The following is a 12,141-nucleotide window of genomic DNA, read 5'->3' on the forward strand; positions in this document are numbered from 1 at the left end:
AAGAAACACTACTTTAGCTTGTGGGATCCTTTGGCGGTTCTAGTTCTTATACCAAATCATACACACGAGATCTCGTCATATTTGACTCTAAAAACGCTAACCAAGCTTCTTATTGCTTCTTAAAGCTTTGTGGGTGTGGCCAAAGTCCTATGAGTTTTCAGTTTTGGAGCTTCTAAACAAAGAAACACTACTTTAGCTTGTGGGATCTGGTTGCGGTTCTAGTTCTTATACCAAATCATACACACGAGATCTAGTCATATTTAACTCTAAAAACGCTAACCAAGCTTCTTATTGGTTCTCATAGCTTTGTGGGTGTGGCCAAAGTCCTATGAGTTTTCAGTTTTGGAGCTTCTAAACAAAGAAACACTACTTTAGCTTGTGGGATCCGGTGGCGGTTCTAGTTCTTATACCAAATCCTACACACGAGATCTAGTCTTATTTGACTCTAAAAAGGCTAACAAAGCTTCTTATTGTTTCTCAAAGCTTTGTGAGTGTAGCCGAAGTCCTATGAGTTTTCAGTTTTGGAGCTTTTAAACGGAGAAACACTACTTTAGCTTTTGGGATCCGGTTGTGGATCTAGTTCTTATACCAAATTATACACACTGGATCTAGTCATATTTGACTCTAAAAATGCTAGCCAAGCTTTTTATTGCTTCTCAAAGCTTTGTGAGTGTCGCCGAAGTCCTATGAGTTTTCAGTTTGGAGGTTTTAAACGGAGAAAGACTACTTTAGCTTTTGGGATCCGGTTGCGGTTCTAGTTCTTATACCAAATCATACACACGAGATCTAGTTATATTTGACTCTAAAAACGCTCACTACAGGAAATGTGGGTATTGATAGCACTAAAAGATAGCGGTTTTTATGTCTCTGCTATGTTTGACTTGATCGTGATTTAAAGATAGCGTTTTTTGAATTGTAAACGCTATAGATGATTTAAGCGGGACATGCTGAAATTGACGCGGCCAATTTTCGGGTTACTAAAGTTTAATTCCCGCTATTGAATCTGTTAAGAGGGAAAAATGTGAAATTTTGGCTAAGGCAAAATAAATTAAAACAAGAAACATCACTTTTTCATTTTTTTCTTAAGGCAAAATAAACTTCTTCTCTCTCGATTTCTCTCGATTTCTCACAGTCAACAACACATCTCACTTGATTTCACTCGAATTCTCACAATCTGCAACTCAATCTCAGTCGATATCTCTCGATTTCTCTCGATCTCCAACAGGTATGTTCATATTCAATCGTAGCAAATCTATCTTCGTCTCGTTCTCTGAATGTCAATCTCGATCCTCTTATGTGTAGTCTCAATCTGTATCAATTTCTCGTTCAATTCAGCATCTCGTTCGATTCAGTCTCTATTGTTTTTTCTTAATCTCAGTCTAGTACTTCGATCTCTGTCTCAATCCTTCATTCTCACTTTTCATCGATCTTCATCCGTGTAAGTCGAATTTGACATTTACGGTAACATTGTGTTTGGGTTTTGGGTATTTGTCTCATGTAAAGTTTTAATTTACATCGATGAATTTTTTCTTTTGCAGGAAGAGCTTGGTGAAACTTCTGTTGAAGGTTTATGAGTTTCATTTTGATATATCAATTTTAATGTTTTGGTAAATAATTGATATCTAATTGATCTCTATGTGACTGTTCTTGACTTCTTGCAACTGAGTTACGCTCATGAGAATAACTGAGTTACATGTTTTGGCAAGATGTCGCTTGCCTGTGATCTTGTGGTGTCATCCAGGTAAAAATACACCGGTTGTGGTACTTCCATTTGTACTTCGTTTGTATAGCTTCCACATTTACATGTTGCTGTTTTTTTTGTCTTTATTGCAGGAAGTGGAGATGTGATTGCCCGCTCATCACAACCTTTATTTGGTTTGATGATGAACATGAGGAGGTATATCAAAGTTATTTTATGACCAGATTTTTCATGATAATTTAGTTTCTTATTTGGGTAGGAGAAAAAGATACTCGCTTGTTTCATATATGCAAGGTGGTTAAATATTGATACTTTGTTTTGATCTCATAGGAAGCTTTATATCGTAGATGCACTTTAAGTGTGTTCTTAGGTTCTTCTCTTTGGCAAAGTCTGCATTTTTTGTTTTGGACTGTTTTTTTTATTAGTGCGATTAACATAGACTTTCATGTTTTTACGGGAAGCAGCAAAGGAACAATGATTGTAGAGGAATGGGATTAGTATTTAGCCAAGTTTTGGCAAGTTGTACTGCCGAGTGAAAAAGACACACATGAGGCTAACTCCGACCACATCCTGTAGATTTTGTAGAATGGAAGAAAAGTTCAATCCTTTTTGTAGAGTTTTAGGTCTTCATTATTATTTTTGTTCAGTCTTGATAAAGCTGTGGAGCTAAATTATCAGTGGATTGCATTTGATGATGTTTGTTACCATGTTCAGGTGAAATTTTTCACTCTTAAGATTTGTATAAGATCCATATGCTCTTGTTCAGTTTTCTGATTTTATGAGTTTGTTTGATAGGTGACAGTGAAGAATCCAAACCTCTTGTTGCTTGTGGTTTCGTTACCAAATCCACCACCTGAAGCAATGTCCTTTGATGGACTTCCATTAGGAGCTATAGAAGCCATTAAAGCTACTTACAGGACTGGTTTTCAAGAGGTTGAAGTATTGTCTCATATCACATGGAAACCCAAGTGGGGAATGATCTTCTCTGATATCAAAAAGAAAGTCAGCAGGAACTGCGAGGTCTCTCAGAGATCCACGATGGCTATTACAATTAGTTTAAGTGTCGAACGCTTTGTGTTTTCTTTTATTACATGCACTTGACTTTGTTTTCTTATGTTACTAATGGCATATATATGTTTTCTCTTGGTAAAAATATATCTGAGAATGCAAACACAAATACACAAACTTAAAACATCTTAACTGGAATGATCATCCATCTCATGTGTTTTATGTCTCTTTGTATCCTAAAATCTTTCTATCTCTTGCTACCATTGGCTTCTTCGTATTGTAACACCCTGTGTAAACATATTCGTGTTTTGTAAGAAATGACAATGTCAATGGCCAAAAGAAAAAACTTTTAGGATTAATATTATCTCTTGGCAAAAATATAATTAATTATTTGGAAAAAATTTTAATTGGAAAAAATTGAATTAATTATTTTAAGGTATGTACTTTAGGTTTCAAGTTAAATGATTTTAAAGATTTTAAAGATTTTTAAAATGATTTTTGAATTTTGTAAAAGAAAAGTTAAATAAAAAAAGGAAATATAAACAAATATAACCAAATATCTCAAAAAGACATAAATATTTAATTATAATATTAATAATTACAAAATAATAACAAAGTTATAATTTTAAAGAGTTTAGGGTATAGAGTTTAGGGTTTAGGGTATGAAATGTATGGTTTAGGTTTTTGGATTATATTTGTTTGAAATAGTAATAATATTAATTATAACAAATAATAACATAAATAAAATTCATTTTTAAAAATATTTTAGGGTTTAGGGTTTAGGGTTCAATGTTTAAAATAGTAGCTAATATTAATGATATAAAGTATACTATTATAACATAAATGAATTCTATCATTTTATTAATTATAACATCATTAATGTGTTTCAACAATATGATTTACACAATAAGAAGTTTAGTGTACATGTATTCTAAGGCAATCATATGTGTTATCTTCAAATTTCTAAAAACGCTGCAAAATATTTTTTTTAAATTGCGAAAAAATTATCTAATCATGTAAATAACTCATAAACATATTAATTCATCAATATATAATTTTTTAAAATTATATAAATAGTAAAAACACATTTTTATGCCTATAGACAAAATAAGCCAATCATAATGTTTCACTCGGATTGCTGATGTGGCGAGATCTCAGCCATTCATCGGATCTAATACTTGATCAATTTACTCAATCCAATCATAATGTTTCACTCGGATACATGACGTGGCGACATCTCAGCCTTTCAAAGGCTTTGGCGGCTGCATGTTTAAGGTAATCTCATCCGTTCATCGCTCAACAAAGGCTTTGGCGAGATTTTTTTTTTTTTTTTTTTTTTGGGCTAAAGGCGAGATTCTCTTGAACCTTTCATCCTTTCCTGACATCGACTGAGACAAAATTCACAAGAAAATTAATTCAGATTAGGTCTTCTCTTTGGGCTAAAGGCGAGATTCTTCACTGCAAGAATCGCATCCTCTACCGAAGAAACACTACTTTAGCTTGTGGGATCCGGTGGCGGTTCTAGTTCTTATACCAAATCATACACACGAGATCTAGTCTTATTTGACTCTAGAAAGGCTAACAAAGCTTCTTATTGTTTCTCAAAGCTTTGTGAGGGTAGCCGAAGTCCTATGAGTTTTCAGTTTTGGAGCTTCAAAATGGAGAAACACTACTTTAGCTTGTGGGATCCGGTGGCGGTTCTAGTTCTTATACCAAATCATACACACGAGATCTAGTCATATTTGACTCTAAAAAAGGATAACCAAGCTTCTTATTGCTTCTCAAAGCTTTGTGGGTGTGGCCAAGGTCCTAAGAGTTTTCAGTTTTGGAGCTTCTAAAAAAAGAAACACTACATTAGCTTGTGGGATCCGAAGGCGGTTCTAGTTCTTATACCAAATCATACACACGAGATCTCGTCATATTTGACTCTAAAAACGCTAACCAAGCTTCTTATTGCTTCTTAAAGCTTTGTGGGTGTGGCCAAAGTCCTATGAGTTTTCAGTTTTGGAGCTTCTAAACAAAGAAACACTACTTTAGCTTATGGGATCCGGTGGCGGTTCTAGTTCTTATACCAAATCATACACACGAGATCTAGTCATATTTGACTCTAAAAAGGCTAACCAAGGATCTTATTGCTTCTCAAAGCTTTGTGGGTGTGGCCAAAGTCCTATGAGTTTTCAGTTTTGGAGCTTCTAAACAAAGAAACACTACTTTAGCTTGTGGGATCTGGTTGCGGTTCTAGTTCTTATACCAAATCATACACACGAGATCTAGTCATATTTAACTCTAAAAACGCTAACCAAGCTTCTTATTGGTTCTCATAGCTTTGTGGGTGTGGCCAAAGTCCTATGAGTTTTCAGTTTTGGAGCTTCTAAACAAAGAAACACTACTTTAGCTTGTGGGATCCGGTGGCAGTTCTAGTTCTTATACCAAATCATACACACGAGATCTAGTCATATTTGACTCTAAAAAGGCTAACCAAGCTTCTTATTGCTTCTCAAAGCTTTGTGGGTGTGGCCAAAGTCCTATGAGTTTTTAGTTTTGGAGCTTCTAAACAAAGAAACACTACTTTAGCTTGTGGGATCTGGTGGCGGTTCTAGTTCTTATACCAAATCATACACACGAGATCTAGTCTTATTTGACTCTAGAAAGGCTAACAAAGCTTCTTATTGTTTCTCAAAGCTTTGTGAGTGTAGCCGAAGTCCTATGAGTTTTCAGTTTTGGAGCTTCAAAATGGAGAAACACTACTTTAGCTTGTGGGATCCGGTGGCGGTTCTAGTTCTTATACCAAATCATACACACGAGATCTAGTCATATTTGACTCTAAAAAGGATAACCAAGCTTCTTATTATTGAATGAAGTGAAGAAAAGGAAGAACCGGGTAACTTGTCTTCCAATCGGTTACTACAATCGGTTGCATAGCCGATCGTGTCAGCTAGAGATTTGCCGCTCGGTTGTGAAAATCGGTTGCACAACCAATCGAAGCCTTGTTACACTATCGATCGGTTACGCTGATCGGTTGCACAACTGATTTAAGACTCTCGCCCGTACGGCCGACTTTTGGTCCGTCCGTACCATTGAAGATTTGTCTCGGCCATTTAGCCTTGGATCCTCTCCAAGGCTCTTCTAGAAGCTTCCAGAACCTTCTCTCATATCCGTTACACATTGGAAAGAGGAAGAAGACAAGAGTCTTCTAGAAGCATCCGGATCCTTCCTCCTTGGAGCCGTTGCGTGTTCAAACCAAGGAGGGACGCTCCTCTGCTGATGTGGATTGTTGCTTTTGCTTTTACTTTATGTAAAGTAGCATATCCTTAAAGGATATTCCTTTTGTAGATCTCTTTAAAGGAGAAACCTTGTACATTGCCAAATTAAGTAAGAAGAGATAATCTCTCTCTTTCTCATCATCAAATCTCTTTCTCTCTATTCTCTCTAATCTCTCAAATCTCCATTTCCGCTTATTCTAAGTCCCATTCTCGCAACCTAATCTCCACATTCTTACATGGTATCAGAGCCATAAAGCTCCACATACTCGATTCTTCTTGCAAATCTTCTTCTTCTCCAATCTTCATTCTCTTTTCGATTCTTCTCACCATGGAGAACACCAAGATTCGTGCTCCAGTCACCCTCAAAGGAGGAAACTACTTGCTTTGGCCAAGAACCATGAAGACCATCTTGTGCGGTCGTGGATTCTGGCCTCACATCATCAAGAGTGAAGCGCCAAGAGAAACAACCACGAACGAAGATGGCTTGGAGATCGCCCTTGTTGATGAAGACAAGTGGTTCCAAGAAGACCAAATGGTCTTATCCGTTCTCCAAAACTCCCTTGAAGCATCAATCCTTGAAGGATACTCCTATTGTGAGACTCCCAAGGATCTTTGGGAAACTTTGCAAAATGTCTTTGGAAACCAATCCAACCTAAGCCGTGTTTTTGAGATCAAGAAAGCCATCAACGAGCTGACCCAAGGAGACATGGAGTTCACTCAACACTTTGGGAAGTTTCGGTCTCTTTGGGCCGAGCTTGAGATGTTGAGACCCAACACTCTTGATCCGGCGGTCATCAACGAGAGGCGTGAGCAAGACAAGGTCTTTGGTCTACTCTTCACCTTGAGTCCGGCGTATAACGACCTCATCAAGCATCTCCTCCGTGCGGACAAGCTCCAAAACCTTGAAGAAGTGTGTTCTCAAATCCAAAAGGAGCAAGGATCTCTCGGGTTGTTTGGTAGCAAAGGAGAGCTTGTCTCGGGCAACTCAAGTGAGCTTGCATCCGCCAACCGTGGGAACTTCAACGCCAACCGCGGGAAAGCTCCATGGTGTGATCATTGCAAACGGAGTGGACATGCCAAAGAGAAGTGCTGGATTCTTCACCCTCACCTAAAGCCAGCACGAAGAGAGCCAAGAGCAAACCAAGCTACCGGAGGGAACCTTGGAGGCCAAGAGCAAGCCGGAACATCAAGTCAAGCCTTGGGAGGAAATGGAGCCGCAATGATGGCCTCTTCCGACCTTGTGAGACGTTCTGACCTCGACGCACTCATCAAGGCTCTCAAAGAGTCTTCCGGTAACGCTTATCATGCTCTTAGTGCTTTAAAACCTCTTATTGTTGATTCGGGAGCCTCTCACCATATGATTAGTGACTCTAAGTTGATGAATAACATTGAACCAGCTTTGGGAAATGTCATAATTGCTAATGGTGATAAGATTCTGGTTAAAGGAGTAGGAGATTTAGAATTGTTTAGCAAAAAGTCTAAAGCTTTCTATATGCCTACCTTCACTTCGAACTTGTTATCCGTTAAGAAAGCTACTACCGATCTTAATTGCTATGCTATCTTTGGTCCTAATGATGTTCATTTTCAGGATATTGAGACTAGTAGAGTGCTTGGTCATGGAGGTACAAAGGATGGTCTTTATGTTCTTGAAGATACAAAGCTTTCTACTCCTCTATCTTCTCACTTTAGCTCAATTCTTGTTAATGCGAATAATGCTATTTGGCATGCTAGATTAGGACATCCTCATTCTCGTGCTTTAGGTCTTTTGTTACCAAGTATTTCCTTTAAGAATAATGAATGTGAGGCTTGTATCCTTGGTAAACATTGCAAATCCGTATTTCCCAAGTCTAATACTATTTATGAGAATTGTTTTGATTTGGTTCATTCGGATGTTTGGACTTCACCTTGTTTATCTAGAGAAAATCAGAAATACTTTGTCACATTCATTGATGAGAAGTCTAAATATACTTGGTTAACTTTGTTACCTTCTAAAGATAGAGTTCTTGAGGCCTTTATCAACTTTCAAAACTATGTCACTAACCATTACAATGCCAAGATCAAAATCTTTAGGTCCGATAATGGCGGTGAATATACAAGTCATGCCTTCAAGCAACATTTGGCCAAGCACGGGATAATCCATCAAACAAGCTGCCCTCATACACCACAACAAAACGGAGTAGCGGAGAGGAAGAATATGCATCTCATGGAAGTGGCAAGATCGATGATGTTTCACACCAATGTTCCTAAACGTTTTTGGAGTGATGCGGTGGTCCTAGCTTGCTACTTGATCAACCGGACACCAACCAAGATCCTACAAGATTCCTCTCCCTTTGAGGTACTTAACAAGAATAAACCGTCTATCAATCACTTACGTGTGTTTGGTTGTGTTTGCTTTGTCCTTATAGGTGAACAAAGAAACAAACTCGAACCTAAGAGTGTCAAGGGCATGTTTATCGGGTACTCAATCACACAAAAAGGATACAAGTGCTATATACCGGAAACAAGGAAAGTTCTTGTCTCAAGAGATGTGAAGTTTGTTGAGGGTAAAGGCTACTATGAAGAAAAGAATTGGGAAGACATTCAAGATCTCACCCATTCACCTTCGGATAGAGCTAGCAATCTCCGAATTATCTTGGAAAGACTTGGTGTAAGCAACTCTCAAAGTCACACCAACTCACCAAATCCTAATCCGGAGCCTACTCAACAACAAGAAACATCACAACATGAGGAAGAAGAACATTTACAAGAAGAAGAAAATATTCAAGAAGACAATCTTGAAGAGGGAGAGATCCCAAGTGATCATGAGGAAGAGACTACTTTATCCGAAGAGGAGAATTTGTCCACATCGGATCATAATGAAGGCTCTACATCCCAAGAAGCGCCTATAGCCCTAAGAAGAAGTCAAAGACAGAAGTTTCCTCCATCAAATTGGAAAAACACTCGGGTTTACTACAATAGTCAAGCCGTAGCTCATCCTATTCAAGCCGTGTGTACCATTGCTCATTTTCCCGAAGAACATCGAGTCTTCCTTGGACAAATTGACCAACATTGGATTCCTCAAACCTATGAAGAAGCTATCCAACATCAAGTATGGAGAGACGCTATAGCTGCCGAAAGACAAGCTATGGAACATAACCATACTTGGGAGGAAGGAGAGTTACCTAAAGGCAAGAGAGCGGTGACATCCAAGTGGGTCTTCACTATCAAATACAAGAGCAATGGGGACATTGAACGCTACAAAGCTAGGCTTGTTGCAAGAGGGTTCACTCAAACGTATGGGGTGGATTACTTGGATACGTTTGCCCCGGTTGCAAAGCTCCATACGGTTAGAGTGGTTCTCTCTCTAGCTACCAACTTGGAGTGGGAACTTTGGCAAATGGATGTTAAGAATGCCTTCCTTCAAGGAGAACTTGAAGAAGAAGTCTACATGAAACCACCACCGGGTCTTGAAGATCATAATGCACCCGGGAAGGTCTTTAAACTCAAGAAAGCCATCTATGGTTTGAAGCAATCTCCGAGAGCTTGGTACCACAAGCTGAGCACAACCTTGTTGGATAGAGGATTCAAGAAGTCGGAAGCCGACAACACTCTTTTCACTCTCCCAAGCAAGGAAGGTATAGTAGTCATTCTCGTTTATGTAGATGATATTACACTACAGGAAATGTGGGTATTGATAGCACTAAAAGATAGCGTTTTTTATGTCTCTGCTATGTTTTACTTAATAGATAGCGTTTTCTTAATTGTAAACGCTATAAATGATTGAAGCGGGATATATGCAATTCACGCGGCCAATTTTCGGGTTACTAAAGTCTCTTTCCCGCTATTGAAAATGTTAAGAGGGAAAATTGTGAAATTTTGTCTAAGTCAAAATTAAAGAAAACTTTTTCATTTTTTCCCTAAAGCAAAAAAAAAAATCTAACTTCTTCTCTCGACTTCACTCGACTTCTCTAACAGAGAACAAAAAAAATCTTCAACTCATCTCCCTCTCGATCTAAGTCGGTTTCTATCGATCTCGAACAGGTATGTTCTCATTCGATCTGAGCCGTTTAATTTCTTTGTTCTCTGGAAAACCAATTTGATTTGGGGTTGTGTGAAATCGATTTTGAATTCCAAATTCAAAATCGATTTTGATTTTGGGTTTTCATTCTTACACTTAGTTAACATGCATGTCGAAGTCTGGCACATATATTGTTTCAATTGTGAAATCGATTTTGATTTTGGGTTTTAATTCGAAGTTTGGGTTTTGATTATGATTTTTGGTTTCGATTTTATGTTGATTGAAACTGTTCTTCATCAGTTTCAGAAAATGGCAAAGACAAGAGGAGGAGGTCAAGTTTGTGCTCGTCGTAGTAGGCGTAATCAAGGCTTGGAGGTAGAAGATGTTGCTCCTGCAACAACACTAAAGGTTAATAAGAAGGTGAATAAGAAGAAAACAACAAATAAAGTGGCTCGGAGAAGAAGTAGTACTAGAGCCAAGAAAGTGGCTCCTGTAGATGATGAGGTAGAAGATGTTACACCGAAAGTGGCTGCTGTAGATGATGAGGTAGAAGATGTAACACCAGAAGCTGTGGAAGAAGAAAAGGGTAATGACAAAGATATAACACCGGAGGCTGATCAGACTGAGAAAGCAATGTGTGAAGATGAGAATGAAGGAGAAGGATGTTTGACTGGACAAGGCCAGGAGGAGGATGAAGAAGAAGTTGCCAATATAGAAGAAGAAGCTTGTTTGAATGGACAGGACCAGCAGGAGTATCATCAAGAAGAAGCTGTCACTATGGAAGTAGCTGCGAATAATGAAGAAGTTGCCAATATGGAAGAAGATGGTGTTGGCAATGGTCAAGATAAAGCGATTCCTACCAACACTGATGAAGGAAGTCAGGTACCAGAAGAAAGAGTGAAAGTAAGAAGAAAAAGAGGACCAACAAAGATGCGTAAAGTGGCTGAAAATCCTAATGAAAGGGTTTTAGTTTCTTTCACTGACTTTGGTGATCATGTTGGAACTGGTTCAGTAAGATTATCATCTTTTCTTGGTGTTCTCGTGAGTCAATTCATTCCGGTTACAATTTCTGATTGGAGAGAAGTTGATGCAGCGACTAAAGAAACATTGTGGGAACAAATTCAGGTATATATTTATATATATGCAACTAATTTTTTGTTTAACAGATATGGAACATGTTTGACCTTTGCTTGTTGTACTTGATGCAGGGGAGGTTTGACATGGAAGAAGAATGGAAAAAAGCTGTTATTATGAAGCAAATGTGTAATATCTTTAGGAGTATGAAGTCAAGGCTAGTGACAAAAGTACGTGCTGCTGAGACAGCTGCTGATATACTAGCTTTAAAACCCAGCAACATCCCATCCATTCAAGTGTGGAACTCTTGGGTTAAGAGCAAGACTAGCAAAGCTTTTACGGTTAGTATGAAGTTTATATGTTTATATGTCATGTCTTATAGATTTAATCACACTCATATTTATAATGTAGGAAGTAAGTAACAAGATGAGGAAGTTGAGACATGATCAGATTCCTCAAACCTCCAGCCGCAAAGGATTGGTTCGTTTAGCTGATGATATGGTAATAATAGTTGTCAATATCTATATATATTGTATATCTTGTTAGCATAAAATGGTACTGAGATATGTATATGTACTTTATATAGAAAAAAAAGAGTTCAAACCCAAGTAAGGTGACTAGGACTAAGGTATGGTTAGCGGGACACACTCATGCTGATGGTAGACCTGTGAAGCCTCAATTTGCTGAGACTATTGTAAGAATTCTGGAACTTGTTATATTGTGTGTAAGTAATGCATCATGATCAATGAGTTTTAATATTGTGTTTGAATGTTTGTCTCAGAAACAAATACAATCACTTGATAGTGAAATGGACTCTACATCAGCTGCTGATAACATAAGGGAAGATGCTGTGAGCCAGATTTTGGGAAAAGACAAACCTGGACGAGTAAGGGGGTTTGGTAGAGGGATCACGGCTATTAAGTTAGCGTTTATGCAAGCTAGAGACGCAAAAATGGCAGAAATGAAAAGTGAGATTGATGAGTTGAAGGGAATGTTTAGAGACTTAGCTGGAAAGAAGGTAATCCTTTTCATTACATTTAGTCAATTGGTCTGGTTTTAAGACATTAACAAAATTCCTTTTCCTTATCTCAAAAAAGTTA

At 38.0% G+C, this 12,141-nt stretch overlaps 3 protein-coding genes across 3 annotated transcripts; all 3 read left to right on the forward strand.

Moving 5' to 3' along the window:
* The first annotated feature begins 839 nt into the window (after nt 1-839).
* LOC9315049 lies at nt 840-2,800 on the forward strand. The gene is made up of 5 exons (XM_021028991.1): nt 840-1,438; nt 1,539-1,741; nt 1,834-1,897; nt 2,347-2,413; nt 2,495-2,800. Exons 2-5 carry the CDS (start codon nt 1,675-1,677, stop codon nt 2,798-2,800), a joined length of 504 nt encoding a protein of 167 aa, XP_020884650.1. The 5' UTR covers nt 840-1,438; nt 1,539-1,674.
* Nucleotides 2,801-6,220: 3,420 nt separating this feature from the next.
* Nucleotides 6,221-7,597, forward strand: LOC110229472. Its single transcript, XM_021029733.1, has 2 exons — nt 6,221-7,262; nt 7,559-7,597. Exons 1-2 carry the CDS (start codon nt 6,299-6,301, stop codon nt 7,564-7,566), a joined length of 972 nt encoding a protein of 323 aa, XP_020885392.1. The 5' UTR covers nt 6,221-6,298; the 3' UTR covers nt 7,567-7,597.
* A 2,341-nt stretch (nt 7,598-9,938) lies between these two features.
* LOC110229247 lies at nt 9,939-10,868 on the forward strand. Its single transcript, XM_021028993.1, has 3 exons — nt 9,939-9,990; nt 10,268-10,750; nt 10,812-10,868. The coding sequence occupies exons 2-3, from the start codon at nt 10,277-10,279 to the stop codon at nt 10,866-10,868; spliced, it is 531 nt and encodes a 176-aa protein (XP_020884652.1). The 5' UTR covers nt 9,939-9,990; nt 10,268-10,276.
* The last annotated feature ends 1,273 nt before the right edge of the window (nt 10,869-12,141 follow it).

Source organism: Arabidopsis lyrata (assembly GCF_000004255.2).
Source record: "Arabidopsis lyrata subsp. lyrata unplaced genomic scaffold ARALYscaffold_4, whole genome shotgun sequence".
Taxonomy (NCBI): Eukaryota; Viridiplantae; Streptophyta; class Magnoliopsida; order Brassicales; family Brassicaceae; genus Arabidopsis; species Arabidopsis lyrata.

Bases quoted from the DNA above. Each gene is read 5' to 3' on its own strand.
- LOC110229472 (XM_021029733.1), top strand. From the start codon at position 6,299: ATGGAGAACACCAAGATTCGTGCTCCAGTCACCCTCAAAGGAGGAAAC.
- LOC9315049 (XM_021028991.1), top strand. From the start codon at position 1,675: ATGAGAATAACTGAGTTACATGTTTTGGCAAGATGTCGCTTGCCTGTG. The intron at 1,742-1,833 runs GTAAAAATACAC...TCTTTATTGCAG, and splicing joins GATCTTGTGGTGTCATCCAG to GAAGTGGAGATGTGATTGCC. The intron at 2,414-2,494 runs GTGAAATTTTTC...TTTGTTTGATAG, and splicing joins ATGTTTGTTACCATGTTCAG to GTGACAGTGAAGAATCCAAA.
- LOC110229247 (XM_021028993.1), top strand. From the start codon at position 10,277: ATGGCAAAGACAAGAGGAGGAGGTCAAGTTTGTGCTCGTCGTAGTAGG. The intron at 10,751-10,811 runs GTAGCTGCGAAT...GCAATGGTCAAG, and splicing joins AAGAAGCTGTCACTATGGAA to ATAAAGCGATTCCTACCAAC.